The 25,782-nt window shown below is 40.2% G+C and overlaps 1 protein-coding gene across 8 annotated transcripts in view; it reads left to right on the top strand.

Annotated features, from left to right (window-relative positions):
* Nucleotides 1-14,149: 14,149 nt before the first annotated feature.
* Nucleotides 14,150-25,782, top strand: part of DIAPH2 (diaphanous related formin 2) — an 811,118-nt gene continuing 799,485 nt past the window's right edge. For all 8 annotated transcript variants that reach the window (XR_012160923.1, XM_073360856.1, XM_073360855.1 and 5 more), the window contains exon 1: nt 14,150-14,538. Coding sequence is in view for 7 of the 8 variants with exons in the window: in XM_073360856.1 (XP_073216957.1) it covers nt 14,179-14,538 (360 nt within the window). In the remaining variant the exon portion in view is untranslated. The remainder of the gene's footprint in view (nt 14,539-25,782) is intronic.

Below are 25,782 nucleotides of genomic sequence, written 5' to 3'. Positions count from 1 at the left end.
TTGTATGGAAGGTATCAAATGGATGGTCTGTGCTCAGGAAGTGTACCAGAGTGGCTGAAGAAAGATACTGCTGTAGTCTACTCAGAGCAAGGGACGCTGAGGAGCATATTGGTTCAGTGTTGGAATCCTGAAACAGAAGCCTGGTGAGTGTCCAAGGGGAGCTTGACAACCACGCTTTCTCTGGTTTATTAGTCTAAACGTAAACCCCTACTGAACATTATTTTCTCTACCCTTTTACTGTCTCTCAGACTTTTCCCCTGGAGCACTGCAGAAAAACATAGTACTCCAAATAATTTGCTCCTCTTTGTCTATCCATTATCTGAACCAGGAGCAACTTCTTTATAATCCTGCTGCATTGACCCTCAGTCACATGACCTACAAGCAATTCTTCTATAATCTTGCTATCATATGACTCTGTCATGTCCTTAAAGGGCCAGAACATGGAACAAAGAGAAGCTGGACCCAGGCCTGTCCTTAAAGGGACAGCATGCATGGTAGCATTCCAGCTATCACGGCAACTAAGGGAAATTATACCTTTCTTTGTGACGCCTATCTTTGAAAATAATATCTGTAGCTATGTTTCCCCTTCACCCCACCCCCTCAAAAGGGGGAACTTCTGCTAAAGCTGCTATCTGTTGGGTACATAAAGACAAAAATCTATTTCTGCTATCTTGCCTTCAAAAGTGTCTTATGAAATAGATCACACTTGAGAATTGAATCACTCATCCTCTTGGGAACTTGGGTTCTCTTCCAAAAGTAAATTTGAGAATATATTGTGCCTGGGAGGAAATATTGTTCTGCAGAGGTGTTGTAATATTTTAGAGCTTTCATTAGTTTTGTCAAAGCTACTCTCTACGTGTCCCTGGGAGATGAATATATCGCACAAGAGAGATGTTGTGTAACCAACTGCAACATTGCCTTAGTTTTAGTCATTTTGAATGTTAAGGATTCTTACTTTCAGCTCCATGCAATTAATGTGGCAAAAAGATGCTGGCTAAGGGCACATACCTCCTTGCTTGAGATTTGTTCACTAGATTATCATGTATAATAAATTTCAATCTGTCTCCAAAATTCAATCTAGAGCATTAACATTTCTGGCGGGTTTTTTACTTTTTCATCTGAAGCAACTATCAATTTATTTCCTCTCTTTGTGAACCAACTTTCGTTGTCATGCCACTTGCCAGATCTAACTTCCTGTCATGAATCTTAAAGATTCTCCATGAAAGTCTCAGGAAAATAGAAGACTGAAGGCAATAAGACCAGTTATGGACACAGTGAGCTAGGAAAGGACTAAAAGTGGCTTCTGTGATTTTTAAATGACTCCATCTTTTCTGACTTGTTGACTGTAAGTTTTTCATCTTGCTGAATTAGTCTGACAGTATCAAGAAGCAAAGAAAGGGCGTCTGGATGTGATGCATTACTGTGTTGTAAAAGCTGCATACATATCCATTGAAGACTCATTATTCTAATTTATGTAAAATTTCCCCTTTCTGTGTGACATTTCCAAATGTAGCTTTTTTGGGGGGGGGGAGGGGGGAGTTTATGCAAAATGGTTCTGAGTTTTTGGAGTACAAACACACTTTTTCCATTCCAAAGAAATTGGGCTTTTAAAAAATCTCTCAAACTGTTCAGAACCCATTTCAAATTGTTACTGGCTATTTGACCAGAACTGTTAACCAGTGTTTGCGGACATGTAGGATTTTTTCTGTTGGGAGAAGTGGTTGAATATGAGTCGGGCATATTCCTGCATGAAATCCTGTTTATTTACAAAAATGTACTAAAAAATCCTGTTTGCCTGCACATTGCAGAAATAAGCAACAGCAGGCAATTTCCTTGATCGCATTGCCTACATCTGCTCCTCCAGTCAGTTCTGTGCCCCAAGGAGCTTTGTTTATCTGTTCCCTCTCCAGGTCACTTTCATGACTGCTTCTCTAAGTGTTTGCCACCTTTTTATTGGCTTTCACTTCTACCACACACAGACAATCCAACCCAAAACTCAGCCTGCCTTTACAATCAGGGAAACACCTGTTGACCTATTTGGGTTGTTCATGTTTTGCTGTGTGGCTGACTGGCTTGGGCAGCAGCCTCCAATTGTGGCAACTAGCATGTGACAGTTATCTTAGAACCCATAGATGTGAGTTCATAGAGCTGTGGACCCTTACACCGATAAAAGTATCTTCAGAAAGAAGGGTGCTTAGCACTTCTATTAGCTTTAAACAGGTGTATAGATCAAAGACCCACTTGATGGCAGCTGTAAACACCTTCTAGTGTGATATGATTTTAAAGAAATGTGCATGCTCCTATAAAAGGGTTCTTCTTTCATTCATCCCCACCAGAATGCCATCAGATGAAAGCTGGGTTGCCATTTTCAAAGCTAGTCCATTTAATGAGTGCCAATTCTCAACTCTGTATGACTCTTACTTTCTGAGGTCTCATCACTCCTGTAAGAGATATTTCTCCTTCTGCGGATGGAGTAACTGAAGCACAGATGCTACCAGATTTGGTTATGGGCACATGAGATGTCTGGCGGAAATGGGAACAAACTGCAGCACCAGTATTGAGGAATAGAAAACGCTGCACAATGCAGAAACATCCCACTGTCTCTCTTACTATGTTCCACAGAAATGAAGAGGAGTGGGAGAATGTATTCCTTGTGGAAAAAACAACATATAAAATTAATGTTCAGACTCAGGATATCTTTTCTGTTTTGCAGACAGATATTCATCTTTACTTTTACTACATATGTGCTGAAAAAATCCAAACCTTAGAGAAAGCATACATTTAAAAGGGGTAAAAACAGAAAATGTAATAGCCAAATCCTGGAAGTTGCTCAGCTTTTTCAGTGTCCATTAAATTTTAACAGCTTTTGGGATTTGGCTCTAGGTCAGTAAAGGTAGTTGAGACCATTATGACAAAACCTAAAAAATGGAATATGCATTACAACATAGTATCTGTGCATGTATCTAATGATGTAGAAAAAACACAAGAGAAAAAGTGTTTAGTTGTGATACTCTCTCCATATATATAATGAAAAGATTAGATCAACTCCTGTAGAAAAATGTATCTTGTTAAAACAAAAGTTATGTATTGCAAACTAAGAGGCATTGCTGTCCCATATTCAGAGAAGGCAGTCATGCCTTGTCATAACATAGTGTTACTCAAAATTAGATTATTAACCTAGGCTCTCAATAATACCATCAGTGAAGGGAGGGACATTCTGTGGAAAGCTGAAGGGGAAAGCAGGAAAATTGCTTGTCAAGGACATTGGAGCAATCCCTACTGTGCACAAGTAATCGCATAATAAATATTAATAGAACCAAATTCAGTATCAAGTAGTACAACAACAGATAAAGGCTTTTGCAAAATTAGTAGGTGGCACAAACAAGGAGATAATTCATTTAGGTGCATCTTTATGCAGGACATGAACTATAAAACATCTTGACACCATTAATCTTGAAGTTCATGAAAACTTGTACATTGTTTTGTCTATCCCTTTTAAGTATCTTGGGACCATCTAGTTTAGCTAGTCCATGAAAGCTATGCGCAGTCATTGTATTGCATTGATGGTTCCTCAGTTAAGCTAGAGTGGAAAAAGATGATAACCCAGTAGTCATATTTGCAGGCAGAGTAGAAAATATCCATTTTAATATCTGAATTTCTGAAAGTGTAATAGCTCATAATTAGAGGGGACAAACCCACACCAGGCTAGGGCAAGGAAGAGTTAATGGTCCATCCATTTGGGTTTGAATTCATAGCTCCTGCCACAGTATCAAACCTGCAGGGAAGACCTTTCAGTTGGAGCAAAAATGAAGCCTTTAAGGGCTTTTGCATTTGAGGGAAGAAGGCAGCTTAGAAATATTGAAGGAAGAAATCTATTTGGAAAATGGCTTGTAGTTAAATCAGTTTTTCTATTTTTATTTTTGTTAATGTAGCTAAGTTTCAGTAGGTGGCTGGATTTCAGTTCTGTATACTTTGTGTATTGTGACTTCCAGCTATTGCTCACTCATGTAGTTAAAGAGAAGCTAGCTTGTAGTTTGTGGGAGTTTTATTATTGTGTGAAAGAAAAATCTGCATGTAAACAGTGTAGTTCTCTGGACTGGAGCCAATGTGTATGTTGAATTGGGAGGCATAGGACCCCACCGGATGACAGTCAACTAAATATTTAGCCTTCTGTTGCGTAAACAAAATTTGCAATGAAAAATCCTTTGTAAAAAGAAAAACAAGTTGGAAGTTTTTGTTTTTAGAAACAAACAAAAAATCAATATGTTTCCTTCAGGTCTTTGCTATCCTTTTGCCAACAAACTTCTCATAATACTATCATTTTTTAGAAAAGTTGAATGGCTCACAAATATTGACTTATACTATTGACAATCTGATAGCCTCATGTGAATTTTCTCTTGTTATGAAAATATGTGAAGGAAAAATTGGGGGAGTGTGGGAAGGAGAGCGGAAATTCAGTCATGATCTAAAATAGGAGGATAAACGGTCCAAAATATGGTAGTTGCTGGCAAAATGGTGCATCTTCCTCTAACTTTGCATTCAGTGGGTAAGCACAATTAATCTTGATTGTGTCAAGGAGGTAGAAATTTCTTGTAGCAAGAAAAGCAACTAATTGGAGGGAGTAATAGAGACATACTAAATAGCTATATCAGGTCCTGGTTTCAAAACACTGGATAAATAACTTCACACTTAAATTGCACTATCCTGGAATTAAAAGACTCCCACTAGAACCCGCATAGAGTATATTCCTTGGTTTACATCCATTTCTTAATAGAGGAAGTGACCCAACATAGGCTGCCATTTTCTTTTAAAGATACTATTTAGGAGTATTATTCTTTGCTCAACTCCAATCCCTTGGCAGTTTGTTATGCCTCGCCATAGCAAATAAAATTCAACTGCAAATGTGCTGTGACTTTTCACATGACTTATTACTCCATCCCCACTCCACCTGTAGCATGTAACCTTTTTTATACAATGGGTTACGTTTGTCAGCTTCCTCTTGCAATTAAGTATGAGAGGCAAACAAGTGGGGACTGACTAAATCAGTGACTCAACAGTTTTGCCATTTTAGCTCAAAACTGACCAACTGAGTGCCTAATCACTTTATGTTATGACTGCTCCCCAGCCACCTCCTAGCTGGCTAGAAGCAAAACAGTAGTTATGACCACAGAAAATAAAGCCCACTGAGTTAGCTGTAAGGAAGCTGCCTGCATTCATTTCCTTCTTCCCTTTTAGAAATGACCAGGACTACTTGTGTGTTTAATGAATTTCTTATAGCTCTAATAGTAAGAATAGCTTTATTTTTATAACTGTTTATTAAGAAGTCTTCAGGAGTTTACAAATCATTAACACACCGTTATCAGAAATAAAACCCCTAAGAAAAGTAGCTTGACACTTAATTTGGACTAGAGAGAGATTATGCAATTTATAATTATCACACTTTTCTATTGGGCAGGGTATTACTATGGTGTAGAAGAAACCTGCTTATGCCATCCAGAGGCATGAACGTTTCTGGGTGTCTACCTTAACTACCTTAACATTGAGTGAATTCTGTTTTCATTATGACTTACCCAGTCTAGACAATTTAATAATAAAAACTTTTCAAAATGCAATTTTTGGCAGTTTAGGTCATTTTGTCAAATATTGAATAAAGGGTAACCAAATAGCTAAGTAGCTGCTCATACACAAATGCTACTTTGTGTCATTTCAGGTTCGCTAATATTTAGGGCATATCTACACTTACCTCCAGAGTGATCAATCCAGCGGGGGGTCGATTTATCATGTCTAGTGAAGCACTCTCCCATCGACTCCGGTACTCCACCAGAGTGAGAAGCATAGTTGGAATCGAGGGGGAAGTGTCAGCAGTCAACCTACCACAGCGAAGACACCGCGGTAAGTAGATCTAGGTAGGTTGATTTCAGCTACGTTATTCAAATAAAGCAAGGATATGTTAAGTTCAGACAACCAAATGTACATGCCTTTTCAGCACCCTTTTCCCCAAACTTGAATATGTGATTTTTCTAGAACTGTACAGAAAAACTGGGGTGCAAAGGACAAAAATATGGTCTATTTGTGGTGATGCTATTGGGATGGGGAGAACAAGAATGCTTGAGGAAGAGGGCACTGGAAGCTGGCATCCCTGGGGCACAGTTATAGTTGCGGTATGCTCTCTGTGGTAGAGGGCTCTTGTGCTAATGCTGAGTAGTTTGTGGATGAAGAAGCAGAGGTTGTTGACAGACTTGATTTGCATTTCCTGTTAGTGGTTAAGTTAAATATAATGTGTTCTCTTTGCTCCAGCAGTGGTTTGCAACACAGCAACTTTCTCTCTGCTGTTTCTCCTAATCCAACTTCCAATTTGATGACTCCATCATTCAATTTGGTAACTTCTTCTTTTACTATTAGAAACTTATAGAACAAATTATTCCCCCGAGCCTCAGATGCAGAGTAGCCATCTGCTTTAGTGCTCAACTGAATTTCTTCAGACAGGTTAGCATTACTGGCTTTGGGATCCATGCCTTCGCTAGCTGTTAGGGGATTCCTCGTGCTGTGAAGCATTCTATTTTGCAAACTTTTTCAAATTTCAGATTCTTTTAGGGTATGTATCTTCTGGTATCTTGTGCTGTTTTCTAGGGATGCATTAAGTAGGTTTAGAGGGTTAAAGAAGGATACCCTTTCAGAGATCTTGCCTCAGGCAGCCATTTTAAACAGGGCCTCTTCTCTCAAGGTCTTTCATTAAATAGCCACTAGCCAATGAATAATAGTTGGCATGTCTCTCAATGCTATGTGCTTGTTATGTCGTAAACCCTCTGATCTCTGTCCTGGACCATATAATGGGCTCACTAAAAGTTGTTCAGATAGCGAATGTTGGCAATTTTATCTTTACTTAATAGTCAAAATACTTGAGATACATAACTTTGTGGCTGAGGTTACATTAGAAACCGCCAGTAGAAATGTTATCCCCTGGGGTGTTTTAGTAATGTGGTTTTCAATGCTATGAAATTATTTTTTGAAAATTAGAGATTGCAATAACTAGAATGGTCAATGAAGGTGCTTAATTTCAATATAAATATCTCTTTAGCAGTACTATTAAGTGTAATATTCCAGCACCAACAGAGCCCTGCTGTTAGGAAACAGTCTGCAGATTACCGAACAAGATCCTATTTATTATTAGTCTACCCCTCCAGCATGGAACACCACAGTAACATAAGGAAGATGGGAGTTGTAGGTGGCAATAACATACCTGGGAACATTGTGAAAGGGGACTAAAGCTGTGCTAGAAAAAAAAGAGACAGAAACCTGGACTAGATAAAAGTGTATAGATCTTAATTTTATCACAAACATTCAACCAGCCATGAAGATCACTGTGAATAAAAGAAAAGGAGTACTTGTGGCACCTTAGAGACTAACCAATTTATTTGAGCATAAGCTTTCGTGAGCTACAGCTCACTTCATCAGATGCTTCACTGGATGCTCCTTTTCTTTTTGCGAATACTGACTAACACGGCTGCTACTCTGAAACGTGTGAATAAAAGGGCGCTTCAACGCTACTCTACACTACAGGACACTACAGTATCTTTCTGTCAAACTTTCCATCTTCTCACTTAGTTCTAAAAAACCTGAATGACTTTCATAAATTTACTTCTACTAGTGACAATCACAACCATTCTTACAGATTATAATGCGCATAGTAGGTGACTGTAAACAAAGGATACTTTAAAAGCAGAATGGTGGGGAGCATTGTCTATTGATTTAAGGAGAGCATTAGGAAAAATGTTTTCTTGTGAAGAAATACGTGGGAGTGCCAAGGAGGTGGGAAAATGCTGCAGAATGAAGCTTGCTCAGTTTTTTCTTAAGATTATCTGCAGACTTCAACATTTAACAAGTTTTTTATTGGTTTTTGAAATGTTTGCCTCACAATGATACCGATTGAAGAATTTTTTGATGAAGGAGGATATTCTGGAGCACAATTAAAAATATTATCAAAAAGGGTGTTGTGTGACCTTTAACACAGATCTTAAACACATTTCAGACAACAATAGTTCTCTGACCTTCTCCAACTTGCTTTCATGTCAAACCCTTCAAATGAGGCATTTAAACCTCCTTGCCCAAAGCCACTGTCACCAACCTCCTCCACACACCATATGGCCCCTTCTGTTTTCAGAAGGGCATAGCTAGCAGGCAGCAAAGCCTCTTGGAAACTGAAAATTTCTGCCCAAAGTCTTGGGATTGTGCATGTGCTTATATAATTTGAGCACGTTTTTGTTTAGCCTAACATTCAGCCTGCTTGCATGCATCCATACAGTTACGAAAATGTCATTCTGGGTATGTTAAGAAGTTCTGTCCTACAAAAAGAAAAGGAGTACTTGTGGCACCTTAGAGACTAACCAATTTATTTGAGCATGAGCTTTCGTGAGCTACAGCTCACTTCATCGGATGCATACCGTGGAAACTGCAGCAGACTTTATATACACACAGAGAATATGAAACAATACCTCCTCCCACCCCACAGTCCTGCTGGTAATAGCTTATCTAAAGTGATCATCAGGTTGGGCCATTTCCAGCACAAATCCAGGTTTTCTCACCCTCCACCCCCCCACACAAATTCACCAGCAGGAGAGTGAATTTGTGTGGGGGGTGGAGGGTGAGAAAACCTGGATTTGTGCTGGAAATGGCCCAACCTGATGATCACTTTAGATAAGCTATTACCAGCAGGACTGTGGGGTGGGAGGAGGTATTGTTTCATATTCTCTGTGTGTATATAAAGTCTGCTGCAGTTTCCACGGTATGCATCCGATGAAGTGAGCTGTAGCTCACGAAAGCTCATGCTCAAATAAATTGGTTAGTCTCTAAGGTGCCACAAGTACTCCTTTTCTTTTTGCGAATACAGACTAACATGGCTGTTACTCTGAAACCTGTCCTACAAAAGACGCTTGGTACATGCAATAAGACTATTCAAAATGCTTTTCTCTGACTTAAACAGAAAAAAAATCTATTATATGTAGGTTCTTATATTGGATATAGTATGAGCTAGAACTGGGTGAAATTTTTTTCGTGAATAGTAAATTAACTGAAAAATACACTTCTATATTTAGAGGTTTTTTTGAGCACTAAAAATATTTGCAAAAAGAAAAGGAGTATTTGTGGCACCTTAGAGACTAACAAATTTATTTGTGCATAAGCTTTTGTGAGCTATAGCTCATTCACGAAAGCTTATGCTCAAATAAATTTGTTAGTCTCTAAGGTGCCACAAGTACTCCTTTTCTTTTCGCGAATACAGACTAACATGGCTGCTACTCTGAAACCTAAAAATATTTGTAACCTTAGGCTGAATTTGGCAAGTAGTTTCAGACAAAAAAAGGAAAATAATCCAAATATGTCAAAATGGTTTGGTTTGACCATCTTGAAACTAAATATCTCAACCTTTTGTTTCAAAATGTTGTGGTTTGAAATGTAGCTATTTTTTTTAAAAAGAGAGGGCAAATAACATCCAAAAATAACGTTGGGACTGAAAGAAAACATTGACATTTTTTGTTGAGGGTTGAATGAAACCAAACCAATTTCTTTTTCTGGGGGGAGGTGGTGGCAGAATTTGTCAGTTCCTCCTCTAAATAAAAAAAATCAATCATTAATTCAGCTCTAGTAAGAGCATTTTCTCATCGTACATTACATGATGTGATTAACATCTGTCAGGTGTGTGTTTTTTGTTTTTTTTTTAAACTCATCCTTCCCCTGCATTAGAAATGTGTGCAGTGGAATATATTGTCTTGTTTTTGGTAGAGATTTTTAAACACAAACTCACTCACACACACACACGTTTGAGAAGACAACTTCAAAGAAATGCACCTTGCACTCGGAGTGGAAGGCTGAGGTTTGTGATGGTGCTTTGTTCCTGGGGGAGTACATTCCAAAGTCTTAGACCAGCCCCCAAGAAAGTTCTGTCTCTCACAGACTAGCTTCACTCTTATTATATAGAATTCTATAGTGCCAGATATTTTAAAAAGAAATTAAAAACTGTGCTGGAGTAAACTTTCAGTGTCTCTAAACTTGATTTAAGGGTTTTTTTCCCTCCATATAAACAAACTATACTGAAAGTAAATTGATGTTTCACTTCATTTAAAAGTTAATTAGCTGAACTGAAATCCCCAACGTACCTTCCTCTAGAGCTTTTATGAGCCTCCCTATGTATGGTGATTTCATTCAATCCGTTCCTTGGATCTTTATTTATACCTTCCCTGCTGGTCTATTTCTTAGGGAGATGAATCCAATATAAACATTCAATTGGGCAAGAGAAGGTTTCCGTAATACCACAGGACTAGTTCTGTGGCAAATGTAAAGCCTGTGTATGGTGAAATGAAGTTCCAGAGCACTTGAAATTGTGTTGGATACATAAAATGCTCCACTCCACAGAATGCTTCAGGAGCACTTAAGATCTGTGCATAGGAATTTAGGACAGCTAAGAAGTAATCCCTCTAAACTGGACTCTGGGGTGACTGCACTTGGTGTTTTATGTTAAGTTATGGGCACCTTGTTACTAAAAATATAAGTTATGTCCTCACTGCAGAGTTAACCAAGGCTTTTACTGGATTTTAGCCCAAATGCCTTATCATCCACACAGAAAATCCTCTGATCTGGGGTTGGAGGTGCTTTAAGCCTGGGGTGAAGATCGTTGGCTGGGGGTATAGCTTGGAGTCTGAGCTCTGGTTTAACTCTGAATGAAACCCACCCAATTTGCAGTGGGGATGCAGGAAAAATCTTTCTAGCACTTATAGTCCTGAAAAGTCCTTTAAGAATTTCACCCCTCCATCTCCAGGACAACCAAGATCTCTCACAATTGACAATATGACTGGAAAGTAGAAGCATTGCCAGCAAATCAAAGGAAGTAATTATTTCTCTCTATTCGGCACTGGTGAGGCCACATTTGGAGTATTGCATCCAGTTTTGCGCTCCCTCGCCTCCTCACCCCCCCGCCCACGAAAGGATGTGGGCAAATTGGAGAGAGTCCAGCGGAGGGCAACGAAAATGATCAGGGGGCTGGGGCACATGACTTACCAGGGAGGCTGAGGGAACTGGGCTTGTTTAGTCTGCAGAAGAGAAGAGTCAGGGGGGATTTGATAGCAGCTTTCAACTACTGAAGGGGGGGTTTCAAAGAGGATGGAGCTTGGCTGTTCTCAGTGGTGGCAGATGACAGAACAAGGAGCAGTGGTCTCAAGTTGCAGTGGGGAAGGTCTAAGTTAGAATTAGGAAAAACTATTTCACTGGGAGGGTGGTGAAGCACTGGAATGGATTACCTAGCAAGGTGATGGAATCTCTATCCTGAGAGGTTTTTAAGGCCCGGCTTCACAAAGCCATGGCTGAGATGATTTAAGTTGGTGTTGGTCTGGCTTTGAGCAGGGGGTTGGACTAGATGACCTCCTGAGGTCTCTTCCAATCCTAATCTTCTCTGATTCTATGAAAGAATCTTTAGACCATCTCAGCAAAGAATCTCCTGGGATACGCCCACAGACACACCCAGATGAGTGCACAAACACTGAGTGTACAATAAAGGGCGTAGGGTTTTGCTGTGCAAATGTTTGCACTCGGCCTAAGCTACCCAGGTGCTGATCACCTGTGGTTAAGACATGCCTAAATAGACAAACTGTTGAGCAAAAATGGTGTGTGTGGGGAGGAGTGTGATTGACTGACCAAAGAGAAGAGTTGTTGATTTTAATTATATCTGACAACACTTGTTTAAACTGTCTTCGTGCTCCAGTCCAGCCTAATTTGGAAAGTGCTGCTGTTTGCATATTGTTAAAAATGATTGCTGGAAATTATTTTTCACTGTTTGCAAACTGGTAATAAAATTCAAAATTCTTTATAAAATTACTAATTCTAAAGTACATGAACTTGCCTTGATAACTTAAAGTGGAACAATATCCTTGAAGTAACAGAAGAAAAAGTTACATGAAGTAATACAAAGGGGCTATGCCTAGAATACATGGGATAAATAGGAAGACTTAAGGTAAAAATTAGGAGAAATGTCCCATATAAAATAGGTTAGACATGGGGTGTCAGCCTACAGGCTGGAAATGGCCTGTTTCAGGGCTTGCATGATATTACCAAATTGTGCAGAATCTGAAACTCCAGTTTTAAGAATGGGATTCTAGCTTTCATGGTTGTGGAAATCTCGCCAACCACAGTGTAAACCAATGCAATTTTATCTTCCTGAGTCTGCAAACAGCCTGAAAAAATAATCAAGTAAACTTCCCACAGCCCTCTAATCTCATTGGAATGTTACCCCTAAAGCTGAATGATGACACTTTAAAAGTGTTTAGTTAAATGGTTAGCAGATAGAAAGGGGAAAGAAGTAAAATTGAAAAGCCTGGGGAAGAGTGAGAATTGGGGATGCATGACAAGAGTGCTGTGTGTGTGAGAGAGCGAGAGCGAGAGAGAATGGGACATAAACAGGAAAGAGGGAGAGGAACAGAAAAAGGAGGCTGGCGAAAGAAACACTAAGGGCAGAAATAACAGTAGTCCTAATGTTGAACATATTCTTCTACTGAGTGACGCTAAATCCAGGATTTGCATAATTAAAATGTTGATATAATACATAAATGCCACATTAAAAATCTGTGTAAGCCTCCCATTGATATCTGTGAGAGGACTGAAGTGTGTGTCGTACTAAATGTATACCCAGCTACACCGAGGATAATTAAAACCAGCACTTAGGCTCTATGCAGAAGGAGTTTGAAAATCCCCTATCAGACTGTGCAACAGTCTTATAGGAGAAAAGGTGAAATCCCCACAATTTAAAATGGCAGATTTCAGAGTAGCAGCCGTGTTAGTCGTATCCGCAAAAAGAAAAGGAGGACTTGTGGCACCTTAGAGACTAACCAATTTATTTGAGCATAAGCTTTCGTGAGCTACAGCTCACTTCATCGGATGCATTGAGCTTGCTGGTCTCTGAGGTGCCACACGTGTCCTCCTTTTCTTTTTACAATTTAAAATGTTTAAGATGGTACTAGAAAATGTTTACCGTAGAGGATGAAGCTAGAACCTGCATTGATTGGAACACATACAGGAGTCTTAAAAGCTAAATATTTCTGTTAGTCACTTTCCAGTAACTAGGTCAAGTTAACATATTTCATAGGAAATACAGCGTCTTTACTAAGTAAGCATACTGGGGGAGGGGAAGGAAACAGTATTGCCAATTGTACCACTGAATAACTGCATGCTAGATAGAAAACTTCAGTCAAAAGATTTAGGAGAGAAACCTCAGATAAAGGGATGCCCTAATTTTAAAAATAACTGAAGAAGTACTTTGAATCGTACTCAGAAATTACAACTCGGGTTTAGGAACCCTAATCCACTATTAACTAAACACTTATAGCATGATTCTCAGGTTCGAAAACGAAGAAAATATTTTACCATTTGAAGTCCAGTGGAGTCAGGTACCCCTGCAGTTTTAGTGTAAATGTTTTGACTGCAAACCCTTGAGAGGAAATAATTGTTTACAGTATAATTCCATAACAAAATGGAACAAGGGCATTGAAGTGTAGGGTTAGTTTATTCCGAATTTGTTTATATTTATATTGGGGAGCAACATCAATTGCTTGTTTCTGTTTAGAACTTTGTTGTTTCACTGAAATTAAAGTAATAGGGGGCTTGAGAACACAGGCTCGGTGAGAGGAACTGCTCCTTGACAAGGAAGTCTCCGAAGTTGTATGGGGAGGGTATTTAGCCCCTCGATTAAGGCTGGAGTCTGGAGCTGAGAGAATTAGATTTATTTTGTCCATGTGTTTGGGGAGAGGGACGGTGAGATTGTAGCCGTGGTTTGGTTACACTGGGGGAAGCTGTAAAGCACTTTCCCAACTTGGGAAGCATGCCCTGGCAGAGCCGTCGTTTGCAGCGAAGCAGAGCTGACGCTCCTGGGCTGTCTAAGCGGGGCTGGTACTTCGCTGTCTCCGGGTGACCCTGGAGCAGCCACCAGCCGCAAACACGCTGGCTCCCTACGCGCCCTCAGTCAGCAGATGTGACCCGCAAGCTCCGGATCAACTAGATGCCCCGCCCCCGCTGCTGTCGCATCTGTTGCTCGCCGCCCCTCCCCCTCCCGTTCTGCTACGGGACTTCAGGAAAAGGGAGCCTCGGAGAAGCTCGAGGTAAGGGCGGCAGCTTCGCCGTGGCTTCACTTTCGTAAGGGGCATGCGCAGGGAGCTGGCCCCATGCTCACTAGGCCGGCGTTCAGGGGTAGGCACATGCGCAGAAGGGTGCCGAGGGCTCTCTCCGACTGGCCGGAGGGGGTGGGGGGAGAAGGAGGCGGCAGCAGCAGGGAGCCGCCCGTCTGCCCTGCGGCGTGTGAAGCGCCTATGGGGCCCTGAGGAAGCCGCTCGCAGCACAGAAGGCCGTCGCTCAGGGGCGCAGGGCAGGAGGATGGAGAACCAGGCGGCCCCGGGTGCGGGGGGCGGGGGCGGCGCGGGCGAGGACACCCCGGGCTCCGGCAGGGCGAACCTCAAGCGCAGCGGGCGCGCCGCGGAGGAGGAGAGCAGGAACAAGCCCAAGCTGGTGAGGGAGCGGGGGGCACCGCGGGAGCGGGCGCGGCGGGAAGAGGCTGGAGGGCGTGTGACGGGGGTGGGAGGCTGGCGTGGGGCAGCAGTCACGCGCTGCGGGTGCGGGTCTAGGTGTCGTGCTGCCGCCGCCCCGGCGGTTGGTCCTAGGGTTTGGGAGCCGGGCGGGTCCTGCGGAGCGGTTTGCGTGCCCCTCAAGCCGTGGGTATTGTGCATGGAAAAGCCCTGCCGGTCCCTGAGACAGCTGTTGCACGCCAGCCCTCGCGCCCGCTCGCAACCCGAGAGGGGGCACAGGGAGGGCCCGGGCGTGTGGGGTTGAGCTCACGATGCTGCCTTTAAAACACGGCTCCTTCAGGAACGGTTCCTCCCGCGAGACAGGACCCGTGACTCACAGCAACAAGTACGGGTTTTGCCCCGAATCCGCCTGTAAACCTCGTTTGGGCTGCATCTTTGCAAGGGGCTCTGAATTCAGCCGTGGTGTGGCAGTTGAAGTGATTTCAAGTGCTCACACCAGGGCTAAACTAAGTAATCGCTGGGGCTACCTTTACAGTGCGACACCTGTTTTGGGATCAAGAGGCACACTGCTGATTCTTTGATAATCAACACACCAAGAAATAGATATATGTAGCCCATGCACTTCATAAAGTGCCTTCTAAATGTGAAAATAATAATTTTAAAGTCACCATTGGGGTTCAGCGGCTAACCTGAAGACTCATAATGTATTAAAATCTAACTTTTCAGCTACTAAGCATTTTTAGGTCTTGTTAATTTTGCACAGTGGAACTTAACCGGTTTCTTAAAGTAGCTGCGTTTACTTATTTCAATCATGGTCTCTATGCTTTTGTGTTTCAATTCCCAATGAAGAGATGGAACTGGCACTTATAAAAAGCTAAATTTTACCAGATCCCTACACTGTCAACTAGGAGACTGCTAGATGAATTTACCAATCTGTCTTCTCACTTGTTAGTGATAAGGGGGCTACCCTGCTCAATTCTCCTTATGTTTATGCTAAAAAAAAAATTGTAAGGCAATATATGTTGAAATTCAATGCCAACAGGTGTTATGGGAGTCCAGAACTAGGAAATAGTGGTTAGCTTCACTAGGAGGGAGAGATTTAAATGAGTTTTAGGAACATTACTTAATGATGCAGATGGGTATTTCAGCATTGCTTGGTTCCTGTAGTTGTCTAATCTGCATGACTATTCCCAGACTCAGATTTGTGTGGAGAAAATCCCAGGTATTTGCCTATGGTAGGTACACTTACTTCCATGAAACAAGACATACTTTTTCAGAGGCACCCTTCTCCCATTCTCTTTCACTCCTTTGCCCGTGAGAACCATGTGTTAGGCCCTTTGCACTCAGTGGAACTACTCAATGCCTAAAATTACTCGGGTACTTAGTTTTGTAGTATCAAGTACTAAACCTCATTCTTATAAAACTAGCAATATAAAACATGCATATTAGCTTTCAACTTTTGCAGCTTTGTTTGGGAATTAGCATCCTGTTGCAGGGGTGGTGGTGGGGGTACAGAATGCTTGATATACACCAAGTTTGGGGAAGGAGTAAAGGGGAAGGGGTGTAGGGTAAAAATACAACTTGCCACAAGTGGCTGCCTGTGGTGCCTCAGAACTTCCAAGGGGAAATTAGGCTGCGCTCAGCTGGAGAGTTGATCCATACTTTAGAAGAGTAAGCTTGTTAAATTTTGTTGGTTTGAACTGTAGCTGAGAGGAGCTGTTTGCCTCAGTGGATTCAGCCCCCTGAGCTTCAAATGAGTTGTTTCTCATGCACTTAATCTTAACGTCCTTGTCTTTGTACAAGTAATAAAGGTAAGGGAATATTTCAAAGACGGGAGGGGAATTCCACTGTACTTCTACTTATGATTGTTGAGTTGTCTGAAATTAAATTGTGTGTTTACGTGATAGTTTGGTATAATTGTTTTCTTGGCATAATTGGGTTACTCAGGGTCTGCCAAGTTAAGTTATGCAAGTCATCGCAAACTAATGCCAATAAAGATGCAATGTGCCTCAGATCTTACAACGTATTTTGTATATGGCAATACATTGTAGAAAAACTGTTTACCTCCACAGTGCCATTCTATAAAACTTGAAATTTGACTTAAATCTGTAAGTCTAGGCTTCCATATTACAGGACCCTGAGCTCAACAGCACTTTGTTATGAGGGAGAGAAAATGTGCACTGAAGGCAGCAGGGGAAACTCTAAACGTGATCTGAATAACCTTTCATATAACAACTGTATTAAAGAGTAACATCCCTGCACTTCATAGGCATGGAAGAGAACTGTGTTGTATGTCAAATGCTGGAGTCTGCACTTGGCAGTTGTACAAAACTCCTCTTCCTAGCTCTCATCAGAATTTATCATATGTATCAGACCCCCAGTGCCACCATCTCCAAGGTTAGTGGAGAGTTCTACCTTTAGGGAAGAATTAAAAGCTTTATGGGAGCAGCTTTCCAAAATTAATTGGGCATGGATGTTAGACATGGTCCCAGATGAGGTGGACTACCCAGCAACAAATCTGAGGTGGTTTAATCTGCGTGACTGACATATCAAACTGCTATGAAATTCACCCTTAGAATTTCACTGTTGTGCATGTAGGTAAATTGGTTAATGTGACTCAGATTTAGAGCAGTGGTCCCCAAGCTTTTTTGGTTGTGCCTTCCCTTACCTTGTCTATGCCCCCTGGGGGCTGGGAGCCAATGCTACAGGTGGGGTCGTGGTCGGGAGCTGGGAGCAGAGCCATGCCAAGAGCGGAGCTGGGGCCATGGCCGGGAGCCAGTGGCCATGGCCTGAGTGGAACTGGGGGCAGAGTGGGGCTGGGTGGCGCTCCCTTCCTGCTCTTTGTGGAGGCTGACCTGTGCCCCTCAGTTGGCAACTGCTGATTTAGAGGCATAGCTGAGCCTAAGCAAGGGTGGTGGATGTTGCTTGTTGATTGGTTACACCACATTGCTTTGAGCATCCCAGTGATGCTCAGATATGTGTTCACACCTTTCTGTTCACTACAGTTAGCCATATAAAGTCTGTGGAGTCTATTCAGCTCATCTTTCTAAAGAGGCACAGTCAAATAAAATCGAAGGTCTGACTCTTACCTAAGCTTGTGAGTTAAAACAACCAAAAAACCCAAACCAAAACAAACCCCAAAACAACAACAAAAATCCCTGTGTGAAAGTATTTTGTCTATAGTTTCCCTGGTTGTATATAGTCACTTTCCTCTTCATTTGGTTCTCTCAGAAACAGAGAAACTCAGAAAGAAAATGTGACTGTGAAATGCAAATTGGCACCTTAATTGAAGAAAGGTAGACTACTTGAGTGTAACATAATTTCACGTGTTATATTGTGAAAATTAACAATAGAAGCACCCAAGTATATATACATTGGCACTAAAAAAAAGACTTTCCACTTTCTGACCTGTCTACATTTAAAATAGTATAGCTTATTGTTTAAAAATAAGTGGTGTAAAACAGATTTGTCGTTCCTAATGTTGACTTCAGTTGAGTAATGCTATGATGCAACTACAAAAGGAGGGTTTTTTACATCTGGCATCTGGATCATGGTAAAGTATACTCTTCTGAGGTAAGCAACTATTGATTAAAATATCCAAGGGTGACTGCGGCTATCCAAATGTTAACTGTTCGAATGTGACATACAGGCATATTCGAGAGAGCTGTTCCTTGACACAATAAATTATATAATGAAAAAGAAATCTAGAACACTATCACAATTGACTAACTTCACTTAAACAAGTAGAATTAAAGCCTTTGTAGTGGATGCACAAAGATATTGTCTACAGAGCAAACATAATACCATATGTCAGCAACAGGATTATAAGCAACTATGGTTGACATAGCTCAGGTATGTCTTAACACTGTAAATGTTAACTTACTCAAATGTTTTGACCTTCTCAGCAGGAGCAGTTTAGCACTGGTGCACCTGAGGCCTCTTAGGGTGTGTCTACACAGCGGCTAGACATGCATGTCTGGCGCATGCGAGCCGACTTGAGCTCATAGGGCTTGGGGCGATGGGGCTGTTCCATTGCTGCATAGACTTTCAGGCTCGGGGTGTAGCCTGAGCTCTGGGACCCTGTGAGGTGGTAGGGTCCCAGGGTTTGGGCTCCTGCCTGAGCCCGGAAGTCTGCACAGCAATAGAACAGTCCCACTAGCCAGAGTCGACCAGCACAGGCCAAATATGGAGTTTTCTTTGCTGTATAGACTAAAGCAGACCTGGATGGATTATATTATTGGCCAGTTTCTGACAAAGTTGATTGGAGCTAGGTATGTAGAGCAGCATGAACTGCAAGGGCATCAACTAGAAAGATATAATATGTCCTGAAGTGTTGATGTAGGTAGGCTTTTGTAGTATGTATCATTCCAGGAGAAACATTAAAATGGGAGAACATCTGATGCACAGATGACCTTCACTGTAAATCTTTCTGCATGAGTTCATGAAGTTTACTGCTGTTACGTTGTAACTGCTGAGGATGACTTTACTGATGAGGCTCAGGTTTTTATTGTGGTTTTATAGAACACAGGATTATCCAGGGCAGCTGGATGTGATGCTAATGTTAAAATCACTTCAGCAAAATATTTAACTTCTTATTGTAAAGGACAGAAGACTTGGAACTTAAGGCTCACCTCTAATTGAGGAGAGCAACTTGATTTGTGGCTTATCTGTTGGGGGCTTGTTTAACTGGAATTTTAAAAATATCAAACTGCTAATAACTTGTTGCATAAAGCCTAACTAATCTGAGGCACTTGGTATCAGGAAGTGCTATTGATGCTAAGAATTCCATAGGATGCTGATTATTCTCTAATTTTTATGGATAAAAACCTACTGTTGGACAAACAAAGCTAAAGGATTTATCCTTCATGCTTAGAGAAGGAAGCAAATTGCTTGAAGTTAGGAAGATAATTTATATAGGAGTATGTTACTACACTATTGTCTCTGTGGGTTGTTAACATTTTTTAATGCATCTAATGCTAGCCAGTGACAGACAAGGTACTGGACTACATAATCCAAAAGTTCATACTGGAGTAATTTCACTCTCATCTCTTTAGTCATGTTTTAGTTTCCCTTCCTGTTTACTCCACACTGTTCCTGTGATGAGAGAGTGCTCTTTCTGCATGCTCTCCTGGGTCTTGCTTAACTAGTGGTAGTTCTGTTGTTAGCAAGTATAAGACGTCATCAAAGCAGAAATGTATCAGTGTTGGACAGAGGGAGAGGAGCAGAGATGTTAGCGAGTTGCTCTTGAAGATTTTTAAGAGGAAGTAGTGGGTTGCTGATGGGCCCTTTTTCAAGACATTTTAAGTAGATTGAGCGGTATAAAACAAAATAAATGGTCTCTGATACTGTTTCACAAGGCCTGTAGCCATACCCTTTCAAACTTGGCTCTCTTTTGATGAAAAAGGTGAGCAGGGTTGGATATATATGAAAGAAAACCTTACCTTTTAAGGTAACTCCCCCTTGTCCCTAACATGTTACATCTAGCAGTGGTGGTGGTAGACGAGCAACAATGCCCCAACTTTAGTTCAAGAACTAAGCTGGCATTTAGAGTTAGACCAGATGCACAACCATGGCCCTGGCCACCTGTAGTAATTAAACTTCTTTGTAGCATTCTTCATAAGAGCAAACAGTGAAATTTCACTGTTTGGTTTATGCTGGTGTTTTGCCTACCTAGCTTGCTGTGCAGATTCAGTTGGATAACACTCTTTCTCCTTGTCTAAAGAGAAATCATTTGACAACTATTTTGTTGCCGCTTAAAGGTGAAACCCTGTGTACAGGATCCAGTTAAGCACTACGATCGTGTAGGCAGTATTTAGTTTTAGTATAGTGCTTAGAGACCTCATAGATCTTGTTATAACTGTTTATGTTTTCACAGAGGTTGTATAATATCCCATTACTTAATGCATTTATGTATGTTGATAGGAAAGAGTAGCAAATGTAGACAATGGATAGGCTGAAGTGAAAAGGAGACTTGGGTTAAAAGATAAATGTAGAATATTACCTGTTAGTAGCTACAACATAAGATATTGAGGACATAAATATTGGTGTTTTGGTGGTGCCTCGGAGCCTCCCCATGGACAAAGACTCCTTTATATTCAGCACAGTATTACAGATGATAAAAAGATGGCCCTTGCCTGAAAATACTTGGTTTGTAAGGTAACTTTATGACGTGTACATAGTATGTGACACTAAATTGAGTAAATGGTTTAAATAAATGCAGTAAATAGCAGCCGTGTTAGTCTGTATTTGCAAAAAGAAAAGGAGGACTTGTGGTGCCTTAGAGACTAACAAATTTATTTGAACATAAGCATATACATCCGATGAAGTGAGCTGTAGCTCACGAGAGCTTATGCTCAAATAAATTTGTTAGTCTCTAAGGTGCCACAAGTCCTCCATTTTTAATTGAGTAAAAATTCAGTGAAGAGTAAAATTTCAGTCTTGACTATCATAAGACTGTTGATAGACAAAGTGTAAATCCTCCCCCAGAAGTTCTTAATAAAGTGAGAAATCATGAACTTGTTCTTGGGTTTTGTAAAACATCTTGCATTTAAATCAAAATTATAGTTCTAAAGCAGTGGTTCTCAACCTTTCCACACTACTGTACCCCTTTCAGGAGTCTGATTTGTCTTGCGTACCCCCAGTTTTCACCCCCACTTAAAAACTACTTGCTTACAAAATCAAAGTGTCACAGCACATTATTACTGAAAATGTGCTTGCTTTCCCATTTTTCCCATATTATAAAATAAATCAATTGGGATATAAATATTGTACTTAAATTTTAGTGTATATAGAGCAGTATAAACAAGGCATTGTCTGTGTAAAATTTTTACAGTACTTGTTTCAAATACTGGAATAAGTGTCATAGCTATTGCCAAATCTTACCATCTTCTCAGTGGGGTCTGCTGGTCCTTGTATACAGTGACTTTCTAATAGACTCCTCCTATTTCTGGTTCCAGCACTCAAATAAAACACCAGACTAGTTTGCTTGGAAAATGTCATGTTCAGTCAGACTGCAAAAGCTGTTAGTGTACATCCTTTGAAATATTTAACCGTTTTTGAAGGAAAGCTAACACACTCACTGTACTTGCCTTGCTATTTATCTAGTGTAACTAATTTTTCAAAAGAATAGTTTAAACTAACTGCACTTTTTTAAACAATATACTAATAAAACCAGTGATCAGCACATTAAAACAGGTTTCAGAGTAACAGCTGTGTTTCCACGGTATGCATCCGATGAAGTGAGCTATAGCTCACGAAAGCTCATGCTCAAATAAATTGGTTAGTCTCTAAGGTGCCACAAGTACTCCTTTTCTTTTCACATTAAAACAGTTGTTCAGAATGCTTTGAATCCTATTTATGGCTGAAACAAGTAGTTGATAGGAGTGTGTTTTCAAACAGTTTGCTAAAATTTGACATGTGGTTATATTTGTTTTTAGTTTTGGTATGTGAAAAGCCATTGAGAAATTGGTCAGTCTTTGCAATCTTAGGGGGATCTGATGGTGCAGTGGCAATGATAAAAAATGGTGCGAATAGTTGAAACACCAGTGTTTACAACTAGTAAGGAGTATAGTTAATTGTTAAAACTCAATATTTTAAAGCATGTTGCTATACTTTGACTCAAGCATCATGTATCTAGAACCAAAACTACAGTCAAACTTGGCAATCCATCTTCATGGCTTTAACATGCCCATTCACAATGTATAGATGTGTAAGACTGTCTAGCATTGAAACATATAATCAGTTAAAATAGACAAAGCTGCACGTGCTCTGTGACTCTGAAAAGGGAATGCTAGTTTTTAATAAGTTACTGAATGGTCTGCTTTTCTCATGTGCAACTGACAAGTTTTCACTTGATTATTCATCATTATTCTTCAGATTTCCTACCACAAGCTGCTTGACAGTTATGAGATGAGTAAAATGAATGAGTGCTTTCTTGCAGTCTTGCATGTATTCTATGCAAGTTCTGTTTAAGTTGAGAGTACATCTAGGCATTTTCCTCTTGATGGCTTTTCAGCAGATACTCATCATTTGGAGCATGTTTTAGGGAAATCTGGAGAATTTGATTATCTTCAGAATCTTATTTTCATGTGAAAGTTGGCAATCAAGAAATTTTTTTAGTGTTTGTATAACAATTGCTAACATTGCAGATAGACTTGTAATCAAACTTTGGATCAACTTAAACTTGTGTACTACATTGGAATCAAATCTTCTGTTCCTGTTTCTGTATGAAATAAAATAGCAGAATGTGCAAATTTCTTCAGATACTTTCTTCATTTGCAGTCTTCTAATAAGTAGATAAACCTTAATCTTATTTTGCTGCTCAGAAACTTTGTGCCGCTTTAGTGCAGTGGTTGGTTGCTAACCTTTTTATGTAACTTGTCTTCTCAGGAGGTTGCAGACACTTTCAGAAAGTTAACCTCCATCCTCTAAAAAATCAGGTCCCTCCAAGAGAGAAATCTTGAGTCGACAACCCACAATTGCTAGTCAAATTGGATAATCTTGGGCTAAGATTAATAGGACATATTGATATATAAATTTACTTGGGCTAAATTACATTGCTGCACCTTTCACTGGGTTTTTTATTTTCAACTTTAAAAACCATGATAACCTTCAGTGCCAAGGAAGGCTTTGAGACGCACAGACAGTTGCAGTGTGTGCAGAAAATGTATGGACTTGACTTTTTTTTTTTTTTTCCTTCTGTCCTCTTTATCAATTTGTGCATAAGAAATTTTGTTTTTGAGGGTGGAAAAGTCTGAAGTTGCATTGAATTAGTATTGTGCTCTCACAACTGTAGCGTGAAGGTATTGGGGAACTGTGAAACTGTAGGCAACTATAATATCACAACATCCAAGTGAATCCACTTAAATCAGGTGGTGACTTTGAATTAGGGGCCTCAAGGGGTGGGGGAAAGAGAGTTGGTCTTCAAGTTGTATAAGGGAAGCCAAGTGGAAAAAAGTATAACACCGTAGTTCATAGTGTTCTGTTTTTTGGTAACTACTTAAAAAGTGTGTTTTGTTAAATGAGTTGTCCAGCTTGTGTGTTTACTTTAGGACACGTAGCGAGACAACTGGGAATAGTTATAACCCCCCCCCAATACTTTAACACAACCCCCAATACTTTAACAAAACCACATTAGTTTCATACATGTTGAATGCTGTTGAGAAATATGAAGATTTTAAAAGTAGGGCTGTCAAGCGATTAAAAAAAATAATCTCGATTAATCGCACTGTTAATAGAATACCATTTATTTAAATATTTTTGGGTGTTTTCCACATTTTCAAATATATTGATTTCAATTATAACACAGAATACAAAGTGTACAGTGCTCACTTTGTTTTTATTACAAATATTTGCACTGTAAAAAACAAAAGAAATAGTATTTTTCAGTTCACCTAATACAAGTACTATAGTGCAATCTCTTTATCCTAAAATGTAGAATTATGTGCAAAAATAACTGCACTGAAAAACAAAACAGTGCAAAACTTTAGAGCCTACAAGTCCACTCAGTCCTACTTCTCATGCAGCCACTCTACACTGCCACTTTACAGTGCTGAAACTTTCTTGCTCAGGGGTGTAAAATAACACCCCACCTGCTCTCCGAGTGCTGCACCTTTCAGCACTGTAAAGTGAAGAGGGGGACATGCATCCATGCTGATGATGGGTTCGTCTCAATAACATCCAAAGCAGTGCAGGCTGGCATATGTTCATTTTCATCGTCTGAGTCAAATGCCACCAGCAGAAGGCTGATTTTCTTTTTTGGTGGTTTGGGCCTGTAGTTTCCGCATTGGAGTGTTGCTCTTTTAAGACTTCTGAAAGCATGCTTCACACCTCATCCCGCTCAGATTTTTGGAAGGCACTTCAGATTCTTAAACCCTGGGTCGAGTGCTGTAGCTATCTTTAGAAATCTGACATTGGTACTTCCTTTGCATTTTGTCAGATCTGCAGCGAAAGTGTTCTTAAAATGAACAACATGTGCTGAGTCTTCATCCGAGACTACAAAATACATGAAATATATGGCAGAATGTGGGTAAAATAGAGCTGGAGACATACAGTTCTCCCCAAGGAGTTCAGTCACAAATTTAATTAATGCATTATTGCTTTAATGAGCGTCATCAGCATGGAAGCACATCCTCTGGAATGGTGGCCAAAGCATGAAGTGGCCTACGAATGTTTAGCGTATCTGGCACGTAGATACCTTGCAATGCCGGTGACAAAAGTTCCATGCAAATGCCTGTTCCCACTTTCTGGTGACATTGTAAATAAGAAGTGGGCAGCATTATCTCCTGTAAATGTAAACGAAGTTGTTTGTCTTACTGATTAGCTGTGCGAGAAGTAGGACTGAGTGTTCTTGTAGGCGCTAAAATTTTGCATTGTTTTGTTTTTGAGTGCAGTTATGTACCACCAAAAAAAGCCTACATTTGTAAGTTGCACTTTCACAAGAAAGAGATTTCACAATAAAGTACTACAGTACTTGTATGAGGTGAATTGAAAAATACTGTTTCTTTTGTTTATCATTTTTACATTGCAAATATTTGTAATAAAAAATATAAAGTGAGCTGTGTATATGCCTGTGTATATAAAGTGAGGTGGTTGTATTCTGTGTTGTAACTGAAATCAACATATTTGAAAATGTAGAAAAACATCCTAAAATATGTAACAAATTTTAATTGGTATTCTATTGTTTAACAGTGCGACTAAAAGCTTACTCATGCATAACTTAAAGTAGACACACTTCTTTAACACTAAACTTGCTGTCCTGACTGAGAACTTACATAGAAATACTATATTACATGTGTAAAATTAGGGCTGCCCATTTTATAAAGATAAGTAGCTGCAGTCTCTTCAAGTGGCTTTTATGCTCAAAATTCTCTTTGTTAAAATGAAGTTGTGATGACTCGCCTGTCTAACAGTAAATGTCTCCAGAGGAGTTTCTAGAAACAGTTGCCATAGATGATGCCTCAACTTCAGTCCAGGTTTTAATCAACTCTTTGGATTCTAGCTTTAACCCATGGTGGTTCTGTCTACACTAGGGCTCCTGCAGGAGCTAGCACCTGCTGGAATATAATTTTAAACCCTAGAGTAAAGGACATGGTTTTACAAACTTTGCCTCTCCAGTCTCTCAGTAGAGTGCTCTCAATTAAAACTGCTTAAATATTTTTTAAAATTAAACAAAAATCCAGACAAAGGGATAAGAAAGACATTACTTGAGTAAATTGACTTTTTGGAT

The sequence above is a fragment of the Lepidochelys kempii genome, chromosome 9 (assembly GCF_965140265.1).
Source record: "Lepidochelys kempii isolate rLepKem1 chromosome 9, rLepKem1.hap2, whole genome shotgun sequence".
Classification (NCBI taxonomy): domain Eukaryota; kingdom Metazoa; phylum Chordata; order Testudines; family Cheloniidae; genus Lepidochelys; species Lepidochelys kempii.
This window is presented reverse-complemented; position numbering and strand designations above follow the sequence as displayed.